This window comes from Orcinus orca, chromosome 15 (assembly GCF_937001465.1).
Source record: "Orcinus orca chromosome 15, mOrcOrc1.1, whole genome shotgun sequence".
Lineage (NCBI taxonomy): Eukaryota > Metazoa > Chordata > Mammalia > Artiodactyla > Delphinidae > Orcinus > Orcinus orca.
The window spans coordinates 584860-605920 of record NC_064573.1 but is presented as its reverse complement, the minus strand read 5'-3'; the positions used below and the strand labels follow the sequence as shown (position 1 = coordinate 605920).

The following is a 21061-nucleotide window of genomic DNA, read 5'->3' as shown; positions in this document are numbered from 1 at the left end:
AGTACAGTTGCTTCCTTTCAGTTTTGTGATTCAGACTTATTATTACCACCACTTTTCTTCAGAGTAACAAGGTTTTGCTACGTCGTCTTCAGTTTCCTGGTGGCTGTGAGGTGCCCACGGCCAGCTCCAGAGGAAGGCACGGCCGCCCGCTTCACAAAGCCCCTTAAGTTCTGAGGCCGTCACGGGCACTGACCCGTGTTGGGAACCTGACACGGGATGAGAGCGTGTGTGGGGGACAGGGGTGCTCTGGGGTCTGTTCCAGGTGGAACGGAGAGGGTAGCTCAGAGGACGGTCACTGTCACGCCAGCCTGGGGCTCGGCTCCAGGACAGAAGCGTTCTGGGAACAGAAGGTTGGTTCCTCATGCAGTGTTGATGTTTAATAGTTTAATAAAACCACACACATGACCCTGCATGTTCCTGTCCTCTGTGGACAGACGGACTTTCACTACGACCCAGGGCACTCTGTGTCTTAAATTCTCTATCACGTTATCTCTACGTTGTAGCCCGGATGATACAGAAATGGTTGGTTTCTTGCAGTCTTACAGCTGCTTGATCTTACTTGGAGCGTAAATAGCACTGCGGCTGGTTTCTGAGCAAGTGTTCACCGTCTCTCTGCACCTTTGCCCTTTGTTCTCAAATGAGTCCCGCCAGGCGGATGCTCGGACAGTGCGGTTTGTTGATGGGAGGAGCTAAGTGTTCACTTTTAGCCCGAAGAAGGGCGAGCCTGACGGGCCCACAGCCTGGCTGGACTCAGGGATTTGGTTTCATAAACAAACCCATATCAAGCCTGAGTAGGTACCGTCCACGAGACAGCGTGTGTTTCCACAGCTGAGATATCGTGTGTGTGTGTGTGTGTGTGTGTGTGTGTGTGTGTGTGTGTGTGTGTGTCTGTGTCTGTGTCTGTGTCTGTGTCTTTACTTATCCCGAGAATTGGGAATCTGATTCAGGGCTGGAAAGGTGACTTCAGACCAACTTTCCTCATATGGGGCCTGTGAAATTCCTTTCAGAGCGGTCCAGCCACATCACCAGCAGATGTTTGGTGAAGACTTGCCAGCCAATCAAGATGGAGAGCAGCCTGGTCCTTCTAGAAGGAAGCGGCAGCCCAGCATGTCGGAGACCATGCCACTGTACACGCTGTGTAAGGAGGACTTAGAGAGTATGGATAAAGAGGTGAGCCCCAGCCCGGCCGCAGCACACGCCTCGCGCGTGGCCTCACCTGGCCTTCTGGTCTCCAGGGACGTGTGGGAGAGGAGGTGACGACAGCAGGAAGTGACCAGTTGGTGTATTGGCAACATAGAAGGCAGGTTTCTGCACCGACGGGCCTGACCTCCCCCTTCCACCCCGGGGCCCACGGCGGTGTCTGGCGTTGTCGCTAATAAGGGGGCTCCTGGCGTCGAGTGGGTGGGCGCCAGGGGAGCCGCCAAGCAGCCTTCAGTGCCCGGGCGGCCCCCGCGTCCTCAGGACCCAGGTCGAGACACCCTCTGCCCTTTCAGGTTGCACGTAGGTTTTGAAACACACCCAGATCATGACTGGGATTGGCTGTTACACCACTAACAGGTTTCGGGCAACGTGGGTAGAAGTGGTGTTTTTCTTCCAAATGCTTAATTGTGGGAATAATGATAATAGGACCCAGAATCCCTTTTGAAGTGTAGATTAAATACAGAGGGGACTCTCCTTAGGACCAGAACAAAACTAAACTGTAGATAATTTTGCAAGTCAGCTGTTTGTCTCTGGCCCACGAGGGAAGCAGTGGGAGCACCTGTAAGCCTGCCCTTTGTCCCTCTCGCCCTGTGTCCCGTGCCTGCCCCAGGGCCTGTGTGCCCCTCGTCCATCCTAGGTCAGGCCCCTCAGAGAAGGCCCCAGCCTGTGGAAGGTGGCTTGGGCAGCATGGCTCTGGGGCTGCTGTTCTACGCAGGCACCGTTGTGGACACCACACCTCACGTCCCACTAAACGGAGCTGGGCCCGGATCAGGACCGACACTCCTCCGGCCCTCGGATCTGCGTCTTAGAGACAGACAGCTCCCGCGGCCACTCAGCCACTGTACTGTGCAGACGGAAGTCGTCCTCGGACCATCGCGGACGCCAGGGAGAGCCCTGAGGACAGAGATGCATTTCAGCTTACTTCCAGCGGTAGCAGAAGAATGTTATATTCAGTATAGAATCCTACCAGCAACTCAGACCATCATCTTCAGATGATAATTTATCCCGTGGCGCTTAAAGCTGCTTTCAGATGTGCCGAATTTCTCTGTGTGCCGTTCGTTTTCTGCCTTTTTGAGCATTTAGCCAGTACACTGCTGGGGTTTGTTCTCTCCTAGAAGAATTTGTTTAGCCGTAAGCCTGTCTTCTTGATCAAGGATGCTCCTTGTTCTGCGTGAGGGACGCTTCCTGCGGGGGGCTGGCAGGGACAGCTGGGCACGCACTTCTCTCCTCCTGCCCACCCCCTTGCCCCAGTCCTCCCAGGGGGCGGGGCGGCGCTGCTGGGCACCTGCAGAGACACGGCTCAGTCTGTCAAGCAGTGGCGACGATTTTGCTACTTGTTCGTTGTGCATCAAAGGGCGGCGAAATCTTACCATGAAATAACAGCGTTAAATACACTTCCCATCACCCTGAAACCTGGCTTTTCTTTCAGAAATGAAAATTAGCCTTAAAACCTTCGTTTTGGCTCTTCGGGAAGAAAGGTTTTGAAGGAGAGAGAAATCCTAGACTTGGGATTCCAGCAAACGTGACTGTCGTTTTATAAATGAGGGAACCAGGGGTTGGTGTCCAGCGGTGCTCAGGGGGTCCTGCTCAATTCCCGGTGACATCTGGGCCCCAGAGAGACTGCTCGGTCAGTGCCGGGCGCCAGATGACCAGGGGAGCGGGCGCCCGGCTCTCCATCTTCCCTGTGTGGCAGGGCAGGGGCCGTGTGAGGCTTTAGGATTTGAGGCCGGTCAGAGCTGGGCAGAGACCCTGTCCACCACCTGCAGCTCTGCCCAGAGACAGCCAGGCTGTGGTCCCCAGGGTCGCACGAAGGGCGGAGGCCCCCGTGGGGCCGCAGCAGGCGGCTGAGGCCAGAGAGGTGTTCCCTCTCCTTAAAGTTCAGGGGAACAGGACTACTGAAGAGGGTGCTGTGTGCTCATCTGGGCGGTGGCTCTGAGCCTGTTGTAGTTGTAGTTTACTCCACCAGAGGGGGCTCTTCAGATGGGCCCTGGACTGGCAGCGACAGGTGCCTGTCTGCTCTACACTTTGAGGACCATGTCTGGGCGCTCCACAGCCAGGGCGTCCCAAGCACAGACGCCTCTCCCAGCCCCCAGCCGCCCGGAACCCTTCATTTCCAGGGTCAGCTCCTCTCACCAGCACCAAGGTGTTCTGTACTCGCAGCCTGCACCTAAACCTGATCAGGAATGCCGCTGTCCTTGCAACACGCCACGCGCAGGCTGGCGTCTCAGATGAGCATCTTTGCAGACCCAGAATCTGAGCAGAACCTCCTCGTTGCTTTTTTCAAAGAGGCGAAAGTATACGCACGTCTGGTGTGATCACCGCTGTCTTCGTCTTGTTGATGCCAGATGGTTGTATTTGTGTATTTTGGTTCACGTGAAAAAGCTGTTTGCTGAGTAGAGGCTCAGCAGCTCCCCGTCTGCCGTGGTTCAGGCGGAAGCGGTAAGGGTGTGGCCTCTGCGCGCGCAGCCCACGTGCGGACTTTGGGCAGTGGTTCCCTTTCAGCTCCGCGGCAGCCTCCGTCAGGGAGGAGATTGTTGACTTTATCTGATAGTTTGAAGGCACGCTTTGTCTGTTTGGACCAGCGAGCACCACCCGTCAGCACAGCGAGGAAATCCTGTCTCATTTCCCACCTGTGGACATTAACACGTTTCACTGGAGAAATTGAGACCTCAGGCGCAGGTTTGCTATCTGGTGGGTTAAAGCCTTTGATACGCAGTAACCAACGTGTCCGAAGGTGGTCCCTTGACCCCGAGAGGCCACCGCTGCACACGGGGGTGGCAGTTTCAGCCTGCTGCCCTCACTACCGTGGTCCATTTTGCTGCGCGTGTCACGGGGCTGTTTCCCCAGGGAGATCTGCAGAGTTGCTTAGCCCACCCCTGACGGCGGGTCTGCTCTGTGCTGGCGGCAAACGCTGTCTTGTGAGGATTATGTTCTGAATAGGATAGGCACATTTTCCACGCGCTTCACAACATTGAGAAGAAGCCAGGTGATCCCAGAAGCTACCTGAAGACCCAGCTTCAGGGAGTTGGGAGGCTGGAGCAGGCACGGTCCAGCAGCGTTTTGAGTTTGTGTTCAAAAGTCAGGGCCGTTAGCACATTTGTGATTCTTTGTGCAAATTATGATGATTCTTAGGATTGATGTGGCCTTGCATTCTGCGTGGTTGCCATAAAGCTGTCCTTTCCCAGAGTCGGTGGCGTCTTCTCACAGCATGTTTTTGCTGGTGATCAGTTCCGTCAGCACGTGTTTTTGTTACCAGCAGATGCACAAGAAAAGTGTGGAAAGTTCTCACAGCGCCTGCCGTGCAGCGTCTGCTCAGCTGGAGGTGCACAGTTAGCACGATGCACAGGCGGCGCACGTGCCGGGGGAGCAGATGCGGGCGCGTGTGGACGGTGCCCGTGTGCCGCGCCCCCCGTCCAGTGCAGGGTTGGACTCTTCCTCTGGCGCGCTTGACGCGGCTGCATCTCACGCCTGCGGGTGCTCTGAGCGCACGGCACACCTCCCTCCTCTGCCACCTTCCCGCGCTACTCTCGCTCTGCGGTGGCCCGCGTGTGCCGGTGTGCGCGTGTCCCGTGTGCTGCCTTGGCTTCCGGCTCTGTTTCTGCTCCTCCCACTTTTTTTGTCTTCGACTGTTTGTTAGAAGTCGATCCCAGTCGTGCAGGGTGTGGGGCGGACAGCACTGCAGAGGCGTGAAACTCACGTTGCAGTCCACGGCCAGCAGGACAGAACTTTCCATCTTAGCCTGACTGGGCTGGTCACCTCCTAAAACACGAAACCCTGTTCTCCAGAGCTTCTACCAGGACATGATATTCAGGATGTCCAGCACACGATTTAACAGTTACTCAACGCGCGAACACAGGAACGGGCGATTCCCAAGAGAGTGACAGCAGGCGCCTACCCGGATAGCCCAGGCGTTGGGGTCGTCAGACCAGCACTACAGCAGCGGGCGTGGCCGTGGCCGTGGCCGTGGACATTGGGAGAGGCACAGCCTTGAAGAGAGTGCAGACCACGAAGAAGAACCACATGCAAACATCAGGACTGGACACACACTCAGGCAGATGCCCTGAAATTCACCAGGAGGACCCCTGGTGACGGGAGTGTCGAGGAAAGATTAAGTGAACTTGAAGACAGGGTTATAGGAATCACCCTGAGGAACAACAGGAAAACAGACCGGGCGGGGGGTCAGCGTCTCAGGGACACCGGGGTCAAATCAGAAGTTGAATGTTTGTGTCGTCTGAGCTGATAAGAGGGAGAGATCGGTGCAGAAAAACTACTTGGGGAGATAATGGCTGAAAACCTCAGATTTGGTGGAAGACTTCAGTTTACTGCCTTTGATGGCATAGACTAGTTTGGTCAGTTGTGGAATTTCTTCAGAGGTGGTCACGACGTCCAGGCTCCTTCTCCCCTGGGATGGAGGCGGGCTGTGGGAAAGGCCGGCCCAGCGGAACACAGATGGTCACGGGTTGGGGGTCGGGGTTGACGCCCGCTTGCCCTCCTCCCCCCACGCGTGGGCTAACCTGAGCTTATGTGAGGCCAGAGCACACGTTTCTCGGTACTGGGTGTCCTTACTGCGTGATTAGGAGCAGTACGTATCTGCAGAGGTTTAATGGTTTGTTTTCACGACCACCTGAGTCTTCTCCTCCTTTTGTCTTCGGCCCTTTTGCTTGGCCGGGCTCGCCCTGTGGTCCTGTTTCTGTGCAGCCCAGTCAGCCTCGACACCCGTGTGAGGTCGGTTCTCTTCCCGGGACTGTACCCGAGCCTGAGGTGGGGCGGGCGCTCCCGGGCGGGCCGTCAGGGTCAGTGTGGGGAACAGGCTCCCGAAGTCAGCGTGTCTTACCACCGTGCCGTGCCATCTGGGTGTCAGGAGGTGGGCAGCCCCGCAGTCGCTGTCATGGACTCCAGTGTTTTGAGGTACCGCACGTTGGGCTTCAGGAGAAACACTTGAGATTGGAGATAACGCACGCGTGGAAACAGCACGGTAGTGCCGACGGTGGGGTAGGGGCACGTCCTGGCCCGGCTCTCACTTCCCAGAGGGCCTGTTCCACAGACTCTGCTGGGCCGGCCCGTGGGGGGCAGGTGGGTGCCAAGCGCACGGAGACCGTCGGGCCCGGCCACCGGGGCGCTTCCTGCAGAACACGGAGCTCTGTGGGCCCCAGGAGCGCGTCCCCTCCGCTGCTGCCGAGGGGACAGCGGACTCTGGTGGCGTCCCCCTGAAGCGTGGAGTCTAGACGAGGGTCGACCACGTGGGTGTGTGCACGGCCACCTTCTGGTCCTTTTCCACATCACAGGAGCGTCGTCAGAGAAAGTTAAGTTCAATAGGCCCAGTAGTGCTTTCGGTTTTATTTCGTGAGAATGCAGCATATTAAGGGAATGACCAGGACGTTTGTTCTTCTGGCCAAGAGAGAAGTACGTTGGTGTCGGTCTAAAGACCCTTCAGGTGGTATTATTTCTACCTCACCGGAAGCGCGTTGCCTGAGACCAGAGCTTAGAATTCACGCCCGTGGTCCTCGGAGGCATGTCCTCTTCACAGGCGGTGCTGTTAGTCGCTTAGAGCAGCTCACTCGTGCTCTGCGCGCGGCCCTCGCTGCCTCAGGTTCCCTCCCTCTGCAGGCAAAGTAACAGAATGGTGAGAAGAAAGTGCTGGGACCAGGGCTGGGACAAGGCCGTGTCCCCTCTGGCCGTTCTTGGCCTGGACTTGCTGTTTCCATTTCTTCTGTTTCTCTCTCGTCTGCCTCGCTTCCACGGGTCAGAAGCTGAGATGAGTTTTCCTAAGTCTTCATGACCTGCATCTTCCAAGTCGATGGATGGAAACATTCCCAGGAGCATTTGATGTCATTCGTGCTTGCCCTTTGAGAGATTTCAGTACTTGAGGAAATAGTGAATTTTGTATTTCTCTTCAATACTTGTTTTTAGATTTTCCCTTAATTAAGATTTTAAAATATTTACACGAGCATTTTTAAAACAACATTTACGAAGTAAATGGTTCATTACAGATCCCTGTTTTCCAGGAAGTGCAAAGTTGTCCTCATACAGAACTTTATGTGAGGGAAGCCCGGGGAGCACACCAAGCAGGGTTAAATGAGACCAGACCTCCTGCGGGACGAGCCCGCGCTGTCCGCCAGGCCTGGTGCTAACGCCGCCGAGCCGCGAGCCCTTTGTGGGCGGCCTGGCGTGCGTTCCAGGCTGGGGTCGCCCCGCGGTCCCTGAGCTGCTGGGATTGTGTGCTTCGGGGAGATTTTAAATGATTGGCTTCTTTTAGTTCTTTCTTTTCCCCTGCGAAGGTGGGATGCGGAGTTAAAGACCTGAAGTATTTTCAGAGCAAAATTTGACAAGAGGAGGTTTGCTTATCAAAATGAAGTTAAGTACAGCCACCTAAATATACCGGTGAAGTGTAAGTGTCAATAACCTGCTAGAATTAATACAATTAGATGCTTTTTGTTAGGTGCCTTTAGTTTAACCCGAGAGGATATATTGTGTGTGAAGATCTTGTGACCCCTGACGATAAAGCCAACACTTTAACTGTCAATTAAAATGTTTCCGTATTTTAACTTGTGAGGTCCCTGCGCATTGTTCCTCCCTAGACTGCGTGTTGATAGACTTGAAATTGGATACAGTGGTTCAAAGACGTCAGCCTTGGCCTGAGCGCTCAGGGTGGGGCTGGCGGTCGCTGATCAGAGCTGCTCTGTAGAGGGGGTGTTCCCCCCCGCCCTTGAATTTAATCAGAGGGTTGAAACCTGTTCTGTCCCGTTTGCGGTGCCTTCCCCGAGGTGTCCCTGCCACGCACTGCGAGTCCACGACTCTCACAGGGAAGCGGGACCAGTAGAGCCACGGGGAGCAGCAGGTGTGCAGGGCACACACCCAGGAGGGTGCTGCGGGCGTGGGAGGGGTGCCGAAGGGGCATCCCCTGGTCGTCCTGGGTTCTGGGCCCCACGGGAGCCTCCCTGACTCAGGGCTCAGTTAGAAGTGGGTAGTTTGCTGGAAGAAGTCGGAGTTCCCGTGAGTGAAGTCCACCTCACAGCCTTCCTTCCTTGGCGTGTTTTCTGAGCTTGATAAAGTAGCCATCCCGCCCCGTAGTTTAAAGTTCCAAAAGCCCAAGAGCCCGCGTGGGCGCAGCCCTCGTCCCCGCCCCCGCCGGCCGCCCTCTGTCTCGCATATGCCGCGCGGCCCCCGAGTGCTGGCTGTTAGCTGGGTTCCAGCCTCGCTGTGCTGGAGCCGCAGGGGGTCGTTCCCTGAGCGTTTGGTGCACGGTCGCTCTTGCTTGGTTGACCGGGGGTGTGGCAGTGCCCACCTGGCTTCGCCCTGAGACCTTCACCCGCAGCCGCAGCCAGCAGTCGAGAAACACAGGACGCGCACGGCCCACGGGACTCCCCGACGCCACACGCAGTCGTAAATGGGGGGTCCCGGGTTGTCACGCGTCCTTCTGACCAGCCGGCCGCCTGTCGGTTCCCACGCCCCTGCCAGGGCGGCTGAGAACTTGGGAAATGCGGAACCGGGCACGCGGTCGAGGCCTGACTGGCGGCGGGTGAAGGGCACACGGGTGAGGTCGGGAGGGTCCCGGCCAGAGGCTCCCGAGCCCTGTGCCTCGGGGGTTCTAGGGAGGCTCCCTGGGGGCGGGGTGGGGTGGAAAGGTCCAGGGCGCTCATCCGCTGGTGCTTCTGGGTGACCGGCCCCACCCCAGAGTCCACCACGGTCGCCTCATTAGAGCAAAGGTGCTCCCTCGTCCAGGAGACTCCGGGGGTTTGGGAGCTCTGGCTGGGAGCTCACGGGGGCAGAGCCCGGTGAGCAAATCTCTTGTCGCTTCGCACACTTGCAGCAGCTTCACAGATCAAACTTGTTAAGTAATGACCCCGCTCTGAGGCCATAAGAACGTAGTTACGCTAGCTGACGGGACACGGGGTCTCTGCTCCTTCCTGGAAAAGGTGCTGGCGGGTCCGTGTTCAGGAAACGTGGGCCCGGCCTCCTCTCGCCGCTGCCTTCCCCTTTCCAGCGCCCCGTCCGCCGTCGTGGGCGTCAGGTGTCGTCGGGGCCCTGCCCCCTGCCCCCCAACCCCCCTCCCTTGCCGTGTCTGTGAACCGTTAAGCCTGAGGTCTGTCAGAGAAGACAGACGGGCAGGCACCCCACACGTGGCCGCGTGGGTCCCAGGACCCGGCGAGGTGGGCGTGGAGGAGGGACAGCCCAGGCCACCTCTGCCTCCCGTCGTGCACCCCGTGGGCCTTGTCCACGCTCCTCGGTGCTGGTTGTAAGCATCCGTCTCGCGGCAGGCCCCGTGTTGGAGCTTTACGGGGTGTCCTGCGTGCTTAGTCACGGGAAGCGGGGCCCGTGCAGAAATCTGCGGTGGTGTCACTCCCGAGGGAGGGGCCGTTGCGTGGATTCCTCAGAAAGGTGATCTTGTGCTGACTCTTGGCCCTTCGTTAGGTGGATGACATCCTAGGAGAGGGCAGCGATGACAGTGACAGCGAGAAGAAGAAGCCGGGAGACCGGGAGGACCGGCAGCGGGGACCGAGGCCCGGGCAGCCCGAGGCCCTGGGGGCCCCGAGGGGGCCCACGCTCAGGTCAGCGCCACCCACCGAGAGGAATGCAGCAGACGGCCGGGGGCCCAGGTGAGGGGGCCTGCGAGAGGAAGGGGGGCAGTCGGGGGCCCAGGAGCGGAGGGGGGCTCAGGTGCAGGGGAGGGGCTGGGAGGTGGGGGGGTTGCCCAGGTGAGGGGGTCCTGTGCGCTGCCCCGTGAGTGCCAGACACCTTCCAAGCGCCAGACACCTTCCGTGTTGATCAGTGCACTGTTGTTATCCTGCTGTATCTTCCCAGTGTTGTTACGGACCATGGTGTGTGCGTATCGTTTTCAAGGCAATAGTGAAGGGGGTAAGAGACCTAAAGACGTTGGTCTGGGTGGTCCTGAGAGGGCAAAGGTCACTGTCCTGTTTCTGAAACATACAAAGCACGTTACAGGTTGTTTAGAATATTACGTTTGTGGTGCCCTTGATTTTTATCGTTTTTTATGATTCAGTTACCATTTGGGCAGATGTAACTCTTCCCCTTCACAGAGTGCACAGTGTCTGTTGTAGGTGGTGGTTCGTGCCCAGGTGTGGTCCCAGCGGCCCAGGAGCCTGCGGTGGGGCTCCTCTCCCTGAGTCCCCGCTCATGTCTGGAGGGCTGCTGTGTGTGGACCCGGGATGGGACACGGCCGGAAGCAGCGTGCTGTCTACCGATGGCGGCCCCGTGCTCTGTGTCCAGCTGCGCGGTGTGTTCGCAGCCCCAGGGTTTCGAGTGTTCAGAGGCAGGTCGTGGTGAGGACTGGCCCCCGCGTGACCTCGGGCATGTGCAGGGCGTGGGCCGAGGGCAGCTGCCCACACCGGTGTCTGCCCTCGGGGTCACTCAGCTGTTGGGACTGTGAGTGCTGACGCTGAGTCAGGCAGGACGGCACGACGGTGCTTGCTTTTCCGTTTCACTGTATTTTCCTTTGCTTACTTACCGGTATGCACGTGCGTACGGATGGATGCACGTGCGTACGGATGGGTGTTTTGTTTTGCTTTGTTTTGTTTTTGCCGTACCTCGCAGCATGTGGCCTCTTAGTTCCCCGGCCGGGGATCAAACCTGTGGTAGGGGAGGGGCGGTTTCTTCCGGGATGATTCAGGCATTACGTTTGTCGTGTACTCTGTTTCTATTATTACATTGTAACGTATGATGAAATAAGTATACCGTTTACCACAGTGCAGAGTCAGCGGGAGCCCTGAGCTTGCTGTCACTTGCCGCTCACTCACAGGGTTTTGATACGAGTCTGCGAGCCGTTGATTTATCATGGTCTCTGGGCAGCCAAACCTTCCTGCTAATGAGAATCTATCTGCAGCCGCTCCCCAGTGGGTCCCAGCGTCCCCACCTCAGCCCCAGATCATCAGGCATTAGATGCTCATAAGGAGTGTGCACAGGACCCCTCGCGTGCACAGTTCCCCGCAGCGTTCATCCCCGAGAATCTAATGTCGCCGCTGACCTGACAGTGATGCGAGCGACGGGAGCTGCTGTAAACAGAGATGGAGCTTCGCTCACCGCCGCTCCCCTCCTGCCGTGCGGTCCGGTTCCTAACAGGCCACGGACCAGTCCGAGGCCCAGGGGTTGGGGACCCCTGCCGTACACAGTTGCTTGACCCAGCTGCGTCTTCAGCTCCGCGCGAGGGCCCCGTGGGGCTCTCGAGGGACGTGGGGAGCTGGGGCCCCTCTGAGGAGTGTGCTCCCAGAGCCCCGGTTCCACTGCTGCTGCGCTGCTGCGCCTGCCAAGTGAAGAGGAAGACAGAGCCTTTTCTCTAAGACTGGGAAGGACGGGCCGGAGTCCTGGGGCCCGCGGCCTGCTTTGTCTCCATGGAGTCATCTGCCCACACGGGAAGCAGCTCCGGGCCACGGGAGAAAGCCTTGCCTGCGGTGGTCGGGGCTGCCATCGGGGCCAGAGGCGTGTGGCCTGCGCCCACCGCGGCTCCTCTCGGCCTTGCACGGTGCCGGGGAGTCCAGCGCCGGGGCCGGGGCTGTGGTCCGCGCTGGGCCGGGGGGGGGGGTGGGCGGGGGCTGATCGGGAGCCCCCCCTTCACCCCGGCCCGGGCCTCCTCACCATCCTCACTGCAGCTGCTGTTTCACACCGTGCCATGGGGCTTGACCTCAGCGCTGTGGGAATCTGAGACGAGGCCAAAGCCCAGGGTCCACCCGGACGCCGCCTCCCCCTGGGTGGCCAGAGACCCTTGTTCCCGCCCCCGCCTGCCCCTCCGCCGCTCGGCGTCTCCCTGTACCCGACGTCGAGTCTGCCCTGTGTCGGGGCTGAGGCGCCGTGATCGGGCTTGGGAGCTCATCCTTTTCTCTGCCCAGAAGTTGGCGAATGTGGTTTTCGCGCAGGTTATATTCCTGTCAGTGGGCTCTGGGTGTAGAAGTGTGGATGCTTTGGATTTTCCCATAGTAGCGTTTTTACTTGAAATTAAGTCAGGCATGTTTGGGGGGCTTGTTTCTTGCCTGTGGGACATTTCGGTCCACGGCCTTTGCCGCGAGCGCTGGCGCCTTGCGCCCTGGGTCGCAGCCTGGCTTCTCCCGAGCGGTTGGCAGCACGTCCTGCCGGCCTGAGTGGCCAGGCTCTTCTGCGGGATCTTAATGTCACTGGAACTTGAAGGTGACTTCTGATGGAAGGATGGGGTGGCGTTTGGGCTTGTCCACTGAGAACCGATCCACTCTTCTTTCAAATGAACAGACGTCAGACGCCCGTCTTACACACGGCAGCTGGAGGGGCACTTCCGCTCCTTGAGGTAGATCCCTGAGTAAGAAGTCAGGGCCATGTGGCAGGCACTTGGCAGACGAGACGTCTGCAGGCGTCGGCGACGCCGCCCTGCCCCCACCACTCGCAGGAGATGCCGACGTGGAGACGCGGCCTGGGGTCTCGTGTCGTGGGCGGTCGGCTTGGCCAGCGGAAGCCGGCTCTCTCTCCCTGAAGCCCGTTCTCTAAGTGCCAGAGAGTTTAGTCTCAGCGCCTTCCCCACCCCACCCGGTCCCGTGGTGAACTAGTCAGGAGCGTCACTCCACGTCTAAAGGCGCAGCTCCTGACCCGAGTCCCGGGCTCCCACCGCCCGGTCCTCTGCCGCCTCCCCTTCCTCCGCAGGGGTGCGGTGGCTGGGGTCCCGGCCGAACGTGTAGACAGACGGTGCGCAGTTGTGCAGAGGCCCTCACGCGTGAGAGCTGTTCTCAGTGCTGGGTGGTCACCTAGGCAAGGCTGTCTTTACTACGCTGGGGACGTTGGTCATTTCTAAAGATGGAGGAGACGTGGGCCTGGTGTTTGTGACCAGAGAGCAGACCCAGCTCTGCTGCCGCGGTGGAGCCCGGAGGCTGCTTTGCGGCCAGCCCTCCACCTCTACCCTGTCGCTGCCTTGCCGTCAGACACCTTCTGTCTGCGCTGCCAGCTGGTGACCCTGGGACCAAGGTGCTTGGCTCAGGTTGTAAATTCCCCAGGCTGTGGCTGAGGAGCTGCCCTTCTGTCGCGTGGACACGTGGCTTCCCGTCGATTCGTGTGTCGATCTGTGATGTTTAACCTGCCGTAGCCGACAGCACGTGGTGACACCCTGGGCCCCAGCCCTTTGCGTGTGCGAGCTCATCACACACAGTCGATTTCTGAAGGCGGGCTCGCCGAGGTCGGAAGGCCTTCGCGCTCTTGGCCTGGTAGCTGCTTCAAGTTGCCCTCCGACCGTGGAGGGCCGTGCTGATGGCGAGGGGGCTGGCTGTCCCGCACCCTCCCTGCCACGGTGCTTCGTGACGGCTTCTGGGCACTGCAGTGTGGTGGATAAAAAGCGGCGCTGTTTTAGTCGTGTGTGCCTTTCTGTCTCCCTGCGCTGAGCCCGCGCCCAAGGCTGGACCCCAGAGACGTTGCGCTGTTGGGGGGGGGGCGGTGCCGGTGCAGCAGCTTCCCCAGAACAGCCCCGCCCTGCGGGGAGGGGAGACCAGTGCCCGGAGTGGCTGCAACGCAGTAACTAAAACGTCCAGTTTCCAGCGAAGAGAATCGTGAGACATCGGAGAGACAGAAGAATGATCCGCAGACAAGACAGAAGAGGCCAGAGAAGCTGCCTGAGAGGGCGACCGCGTATCAGAGGAACAGACGGGATACGTTCCCAGAGCCGCGGAGACGGGGAATCGCCGAAGGGTCCTGGGGACAGCGTCTCAGACGGCACCGCCAGGCCCTCGGCGCGCACATGGCAGGACTGCCAGGGACGTAATGACTGGCACCTTCCCAAATGTGATGGGGAACGTCATCTGACACATCGGGACCCGTTTTTCAAGTAAAAACGCTACTATGGGAAAATCCAAAGCGTCCACGCTTCTACACCCAGAGCCCAGCTCAGAGGTCCCCATCCGCACGCTTCACGGCGAAGATGCAGGAAGCCAAGACCAGGACAGGGGTCAGAAGACTGCCTCAAAATAGGCGACATCACCTGAGTTCTCAGGCTTTTCAGAAACAGTTCAACAGATGTGGCCCGTACGATTTTTCCTTGGAACGTGCCCTCTCGCCCTGTGGCCCTGACCTGAGCACACGCCCTGGAACCCGGTGTTGTGTTACAGTGACCTACACGTGCACCTCTTTGAAGAAGCAGCAGAGCCTCCGCTGTCGTGACCGGACAGGGCAGGCAGGAGCCCATGCGCGTCCTCTCTGCCTCGGGGTCCAGACGGCCTTCCACACCCTAGGGCAGGTGCTCCCCTGCACGCACGTGGACACATGCACACACGTACCTGAAACAGCTTTTGTTAGGTAAAATAGCGACCTTACCACCTGCCGTGCTGCTCTGTTCTTTTTCTTTCTGCCAAAAATACCAAGCTGGTTGTAACCAGCAATTTGAAAAATAGATGTGTTATGGATTGTTTGATCTTGTTGGTTAGACACCGGTATGAAATAATAATGTGTGTTTATTTGCCGTAGTTGCTAAAATAATTGTGCATCTTATTCAACAGCAGACTTCAGGTGCGGGTCCACGTGCCTCTTTGCAGCAAAGAGCTCAGAGGCTGGGACGTGAGGGAGGAAACGTACATGCGTGATTTATGTTCCTGTTCACGTTCTTGCTTTATTCCACGTTGAATCTGAGCTGATCCTTGAGCCTTAAATTTTCCCCAAATTAAATCTGTTAGCGTTTCTCTAGGGGACTGTGCTGTTGGTTGTGAAAACAGAATACAATTATTGCAGGCTCTGCTGAGAGGAAAGGAAGCTGGTATCAATTTTAGGCATTTATTAACCACGACTTGCAGCTGTGTCCAGTCTTTGAGGTGATCTTCAATTACTAAAACTCAGTCGTGTTGGATATAGGAATACTCCGAACATTGTTTAACCGAGACTGAAGGTTTTGCTCTTCCCAGCACAAGGCACTGCCGCTGCGGCCCCCGACCCTGGTCCCCGGGCCCCCGGACACGGCCGCACGAGCGGACACCGAGGTCCCAGGGTCTCTCCCGCAGGACCAGCCGGGCTCAGCACAGTCGACATTTGTCTGTCTGCACAGAGGCTGCGACAGCCGTGGGGTCCTGCCTAGCTGTTAGCTGGCGTCGCCCTGGGGGATGGGGGGGACACCCTGTGCAGCCCGTTCTGTCCCAAAAGGCTGCCCTGCAGCGGGGTCTCCAAGGGCAGTGCAGGAGGTTTTATCAACAGGACGCCCCGGGATCAGCCTCCTAGGGGCCTGCACTTCTCGTGCCCCGGGGTCCCTCCCAGGCCTCCCTGTGCCACCTGTGGAGCCGTCCCCGCAGGAGAGCACCAATCCCGGCCGACGCAGCCGGGCGCCGTCCACTGACTCAGCCTCGGCTTCCTTGTTGCGACAGCTCGGGGTGCGTGAGGGTCTCTGTAGGCAGGCAGAGGGCCCGGCCCTTCTTGGACCCGGGGGCTTCCTCACCAGTCACGGGAACACCTCCTCTTTGCCCTTGGATTTGCTACTTCCTGGAAGCTCGTCTCCTCGGTGACCGGAAGACGGGGATCTGCTTTACAGCACGCGCGGCACCCGCCCCAGGGACACCCAGGAGGCGGGACACACCGGAGGTGGAGGGCGGTCGGGGAGGAGCCTCGAGGACGGACCACGTCCCCACGTGCTCTCAGCGCCGCCGGCGGTGCAGCCACAAGTGGGGGCGTGGACGGTGGGGTTCAGCCCCCTCTGCCCGCCACCCGCAGCTGAGCACAACTCAGGCCTGGGGCTGACTCTGCTCTGCTCTCGTGTGTGTTACCACTGCACACGCACACACACGCGACCGCCCGGTTCTGTCCTGGGAGGCGGTGCTGGGCACTGCCCCGCGGAGCGTGGGTGTCGTTGGGGTTAGGAGAAAGCAGTCTCTAAACTGTTCCGTCTGCACGTCGTTTCTGAGTTTATCTGTTGTGTTCACTCAGCGAAGGGGAATCGTGTGAGCGCCTCAGCTTAATTACGCTTAACGCTTAACACCATCTTTGGCTCCACCATCTCTCGCAGATCCAGAGCTAACCCTGCAGTGTGTCTGAGGGGCTGGACCCTCGGGCCGCATGTCTGCTCAGATTTGGCTCGAGCTGGCGAGGCCCGGGCGCCGTGTCCCAGCCGTGGCTGTGCTCCAGCAGCCACCTTGGTCAGTGTTTGTCCTGAAAGCGCATCACAGGGTCCACACAGCTCCGTCCTCTTGTCCAGACCCTGGCGCCCTCCCAGCCGCCGGGTCGCTTCCCATCCGCGCCCCCTTCCTGCACCGACCTCCTCCCGGTGCCGCCGGGACCCGAGAGGAGGGGTTTCTTTCGGGTTTACTTTCCCTTCCAGCCGCGTGTGCTGCCGAGCCAGGCCGCAGCGGCCGGGCAGGGGTGGCGCTGGGTCGCAGTAAGCGCGCGCTTCCCCTTCGGGTCACGTGCTCCCTCCGGGGCCGGGGTCCCTCTCCTCTGACTTCCGCCAGCCTGGGCGCTGAATGTGCTTGCTGACAGGCACCTTGATTCGCTTTTCAAATTACGTCGTAGTATCTTTTTCAGTGTTCGTTGGCCCTTTTTTCTGCCAACTGCCCTTTTCTGTTTGAGGAGTGTTTCTCACAATTAGGTTACTCCTTGTCTGTTGTAGAAATTTCTGTGTGTATTGTAGGTCTTAGGTCATAGACGTCATAGTCTTGCACGTCATTTTCCGTCTCGTGTGTGTCTGTGACTGCTTGAGATGCCTTTTGTGTCTCTAAGAGGTAAATCTTTTGGGGGGTTTCTTCCCTTCAGAAGGTTTCCCCAAACCATAGTAGTTGTTGGGGGGCGTATATATATTCCTACGTAACTTTTCGATAAATGGTGCGACAACAGCTGTGAACTATTGATGTCCAAATGCAGAATAATTAATCGTAGCCCACAGTCAGAAATGTACTCAGCGGTTAACTCAAAATAGATTTCATAGACCTGAATGTAAAACATACACCCGTCTGCTGGCGGCTGTCCCCGCCTCCCTTCCCAGCGGCTTGTCCAGCTCCAGCTGTAGCCACCGAGCTCGCTCCGGGCCCCTCCCTCTCCCGCCCGCACACGTCCTGGGTATTTCGTTACCTGCCGGAGACAGAGGCTGCCTTGGTGCCCAGCCTGTGCTGTCAGGGCTCTTCTGGAAGCATGGGGGCTGGCGGCCGAGGGGCCGGGGAGCGTGTGCACCACGAGCATCTCACGGTGCATGTGCTTTCCTTGCAGGGGCCACAAGAGGAAGCTGAACGAAGAGGACGCAGCCAGCGAGTCCAGCGGAGCGTCCAGCTGCGAGGACGAGGAGGGGGGCAGCTCGGAGGCGGACGAGATGGCGGCCGCGCTGGAGGCCGAGCTTGGCGACCTCATGTGACCGCGGGGCGTGCACTCGACTCACCTCCGTCCCGGGAGCTGCCCCTCCTCCAGAGGGACATGTCTGTTTGCAGAGCTCCACCTGCAGAAACACACTGTTTTGCAGAAAGAGGTGTTTTTAGAAGTTTCACTACAAGAAAGCCTACTTGTTAAGGACAGCGGGGCAGGGAACGCGGCCATGCCAAAGATCCTGGGTGAGCCCAGCAGAGCCGCACAGCGGGACTGGAGTTGGCGCTTTTTATCAGGAAATCGGGGGGTGTGGGGAGGTGTTTTTCCTTTAACTAGGCAGCACATTGCTTAGGGTGAAGGCTGGGCATCCGACCACACAGAGGGCTGAGGCGGCGGCAGCCCAGCATCCGCCTGCTTTTTCACGACTGAAGCTACCAGAACATGCACAGGTTTCAAGCGAGGCCGTGCATCGGCGTGTGACGAGGACAGGCCTGGGGCCCCCAGCTGCCCCCAGGGCCCTGCAGCTCCCGCGGGCGCCGGGACAACGGGCCCCGCCCTCGCGGGCATGTAAAGTTTTGTATATCTATTTCATACGTCACCCACCAAACAGATTTTTCTTTCCTTTAATAAAAGTCCCTTTTGCAAGCCTTCTGCTCTGCCCCGTTCCCTCGTCACGGGATCCAGCTCTCGCGCCACGTGCGTGGGTGAGCTGCCCTGTCCCGCTCCCCTCCAGGGCGCTCACGGGGCCGATTCCTGGGTGAATGACCAGGGCCTTGGACGCTGAAACATAAAAGCAGATGACCCTCTCAAGCCAGTCCGTGGCTGTTCGTCTGTCCCTTACTGCACCAAAGCTTTAGGAATGCCAAGGACCGGTGTTGTTTCTAATCACTAGATTTATGATAATTTGACCCAAGACACCCAAGGAAACCAGAGGCGATTCTGACCTGGGAGCTCAGTGCTGACAGGGTGTGAAAACATCGTATTCGGTGTGTCAGCCAGACAGCATGGCCACGCGTGGTCCCACCCCTGGGGTCCCAGGTCTCACCCACAGGCCCTGTGTGCTCGGGCAGCCCCAGGAAGACTCCACCCAGTACCGCTGACCTGAGACCCCTGGGCGGTAACGCTGGTGAACTTGCCTTCGTGCCTCCTCTGAGACAGCCCCTTGGTCCTTCCTGCGTGATCCCTTCGGCTCAGGCTGCAGGTGGAGGGAGCAGAGCCCGGGGTCTGCCTGAGATGCTGCATTCCTGTTGTGTGGAGGGGCAGCCCCTGGGCTGCCAGATCACCAAGACACAGAAGGTGTGCCCGCTTCCAACTCTAGATCAGCACACAGCAAACGTTCTTCTTTGCATTTTCTGGGCTAATTACTGGATTAAAAGTGAGTGTTGGGCTCAGGCTGTGTCCTGTTCACACTCCTCAGTTGCAGGTAAGAGCCGCAGCTGCAGGGGGCTTGTCTTCCTGTATCTAACCACTGGCTTGTCTGAGAAGTGGGGTGGAGCTTCAGGTATGGCTGGATCCAGGTGTTCACCAAACGCTCAGGTGTCATTGGGAACTTGAATCCTCCTCCCATGGTTTGTCCTCTCTTTGATGGTCAGATGCCACCCACCCTCCGGATGATGGGGGTGGGGGGCAGAGTGGGAATCATGATGCACGTGGGACAGGTGTGGGCCGGCAGACGTCAAGAATCTAGGCACAGTCCCCGCCTAGTTTCCTCACCAAGGTGAGTGTACCTTCGTGTACTTGCCAGTCTCCACAACAGCAGTGTGAGGCTCCAGGATTCCCGGTCAGAACCATTCCTGGGGAGCAGCAAGGGGGAGGCCCCTCTGATGGGTCTGTACTAGGGCAGGAACGGAGAAGACAGAACTGGGAACGTGACTAATCTCAAGGTTTCCCGCTGAAACCCGACACAGCGCGTCGGGTGGATATCCCTTAGAGGGCTGGGGGTAGTTACACATCTCCTTGCAGCCTTGTTCTCCGTGGCATGTGCTTGGCATGCTGAGCCGTCCCGGGGGCCGGGGTGGCACCGGAGGTCCCCGGGGCCCCTTGAGCCTCCTGAGGAGGTGATACCACCTTTGGGGGAGGGTTGCCTGGGGGACCTGCATGCTGTCTCACAGAGAGAAGTGCGCTCGAGTCAGGGAGATGCTGGACAATTTGTGCAACTCGTCCAAGTGACATCTTTTGTAGAAATTTTAATAGGAAGCTTGAACTTGCCATCCTGAACGGAACTTAAACGTCAGGCTTTACGCTTAAGACAGCTGTCTGCAAATTCACGACCAGGAATTGGGAGGGAATCCCTTCGGTCCACGAGAAATCTTTGCACAAGCAGATCATAAATTGAAGCCACTTTTTACAAACACTCAGAAGTCTGTGATGCTGGAAATGTGAAATTTTACCCTCTTCCTTGAGAAGCGCAATGTTGAAATTTTGCGTAAACGTGGGTGGATCTCATGTCCCGTCTGAGTTTTTCATGTTTTTTCACGTTTTTAAAACAACCGTGAAGCTGTGACGTGGGGACACCTGTCGTGTGAGTCTGACCCGTCTGTGGGCCCACCCCACGCGGAAACCCGAATCAGGGCCGGGGGCTGCCCAGGTGTCAGGGCGGGGGCACTGGTGTTCCCTGCAAGGACCCGGGCTGCCCCACGCGAGCAGAAGAGCCTGGAGGATGACCAGAGCCACCCACTCGTGCGCCACAAGGGCCAGCTTCAGGGTACACACGCCTTGTATTCTCAAAGTCAGATTCAATCCAGTGTGGACTGCTGAGCGTGTGCATGTACACGTGTGCACATGTGTGTACACGCGCACACGTTCAGAGCTGCAGCCTGGTCTTTACATAAAGCTTTTCCATTTTGAAAGTGCTGCCCAGGTGGAAAAATGTTCAAGTACAACAAAGGAAGCAGGCCGTTCATCACCCCACCCAGAGGTGACAGTCGCATTCAGTGTTTAGTCCTTTCCTGTGGTCATGAGCCTGGCTTTTTAAAAGTAATCTAATTGTGAAACTTTAACGTAGACCCCATCGAAGATGAGGAAGAAAAATTGCTATAATCCTGCCACCAAATCTAACCACATTAGCATTTCAATGTATTGTTTTAGTTTCTTATGCATATTGTTTTAATAGAATTTAGTTTTCGAGCAGCTTAAGGCTAGAGCACCGTCGAGGGGGAGGTGTGGATCCTTCCTGTACACCCCCTCCCGGCCCGTGCACGGTCTTCCCCACTATCAACACCCCCACCAGACGGGACATTTGTTACAACTGATGCACCTATGTCTATACATCATCACCCACAGTCCACAGTTGTTAAAATTCACTCTGGGTGTTGTACATTCTATGGGTTTGGACAGGTGTGCAATGACACGTATCCACCATCATGGGGTCATACGGAGTGTTTTCACTGCCGTAAACATCCTCTGTGCTCCCCCGTATCTCCCTCCCTCCCCCAGCCCCCGGCACCACTGATCTGCTCACCGGGTCCACAGTTTTGTCTTTTCCAGAATGTCCCGTAGTTGGACACACAGTGCTCAGCCATTTCAGATGGGCTTCTTTCACTTAGCAACACGCGTTTACGTCTCCTCGTCTCCTCCATGTCTTTTCATCGTCGATATCCAGCATATGCAAAAGGCAGGCTGCTGGAGGCTCTGTGAG

The 21061-nt window shown here is 58.0% G+C and overlaps 1 protein-coding gene across 7 annotated transcripts in view; it reads left to right on the top strand.

Moving 5' to 3' along the window:
• Window positions 1-18069, top strand: part of CTDP1 (CTD phosphatase subunit 1) — a 41194-nt gene extending 23125 nt beyond the window's left edge. For 3 of the 7 annotated variants that reach the window (XM_033406155.2, XM_033406157.2, XM_033406154.2), the window contains exons 11-13: window positions 1008-1170; window positions 9613-9797; window positions 17335-17615. In XM_033406155.2, the coding sequence (XP_033262046.1) occupies window positions 1008-1170; window positions 9613-9797; window positions 17335-17476 (490 nt within the window). In that variant the 3' untranslated portion in view covers window positions 17477-17615. Of the gene's footprint in view, window positions 1-1007; window positions 1171-9612; window positions 9798-17334 lie in introns of those variants that run through there. The other 4 variants (XM_012536798.3, XM_033406159.2, XM_033406156.2 and 1 more) reach the window with 3 other exon arrangements.
• Window positions 18070-21061: the final 2992 nt, after the last annotated feature.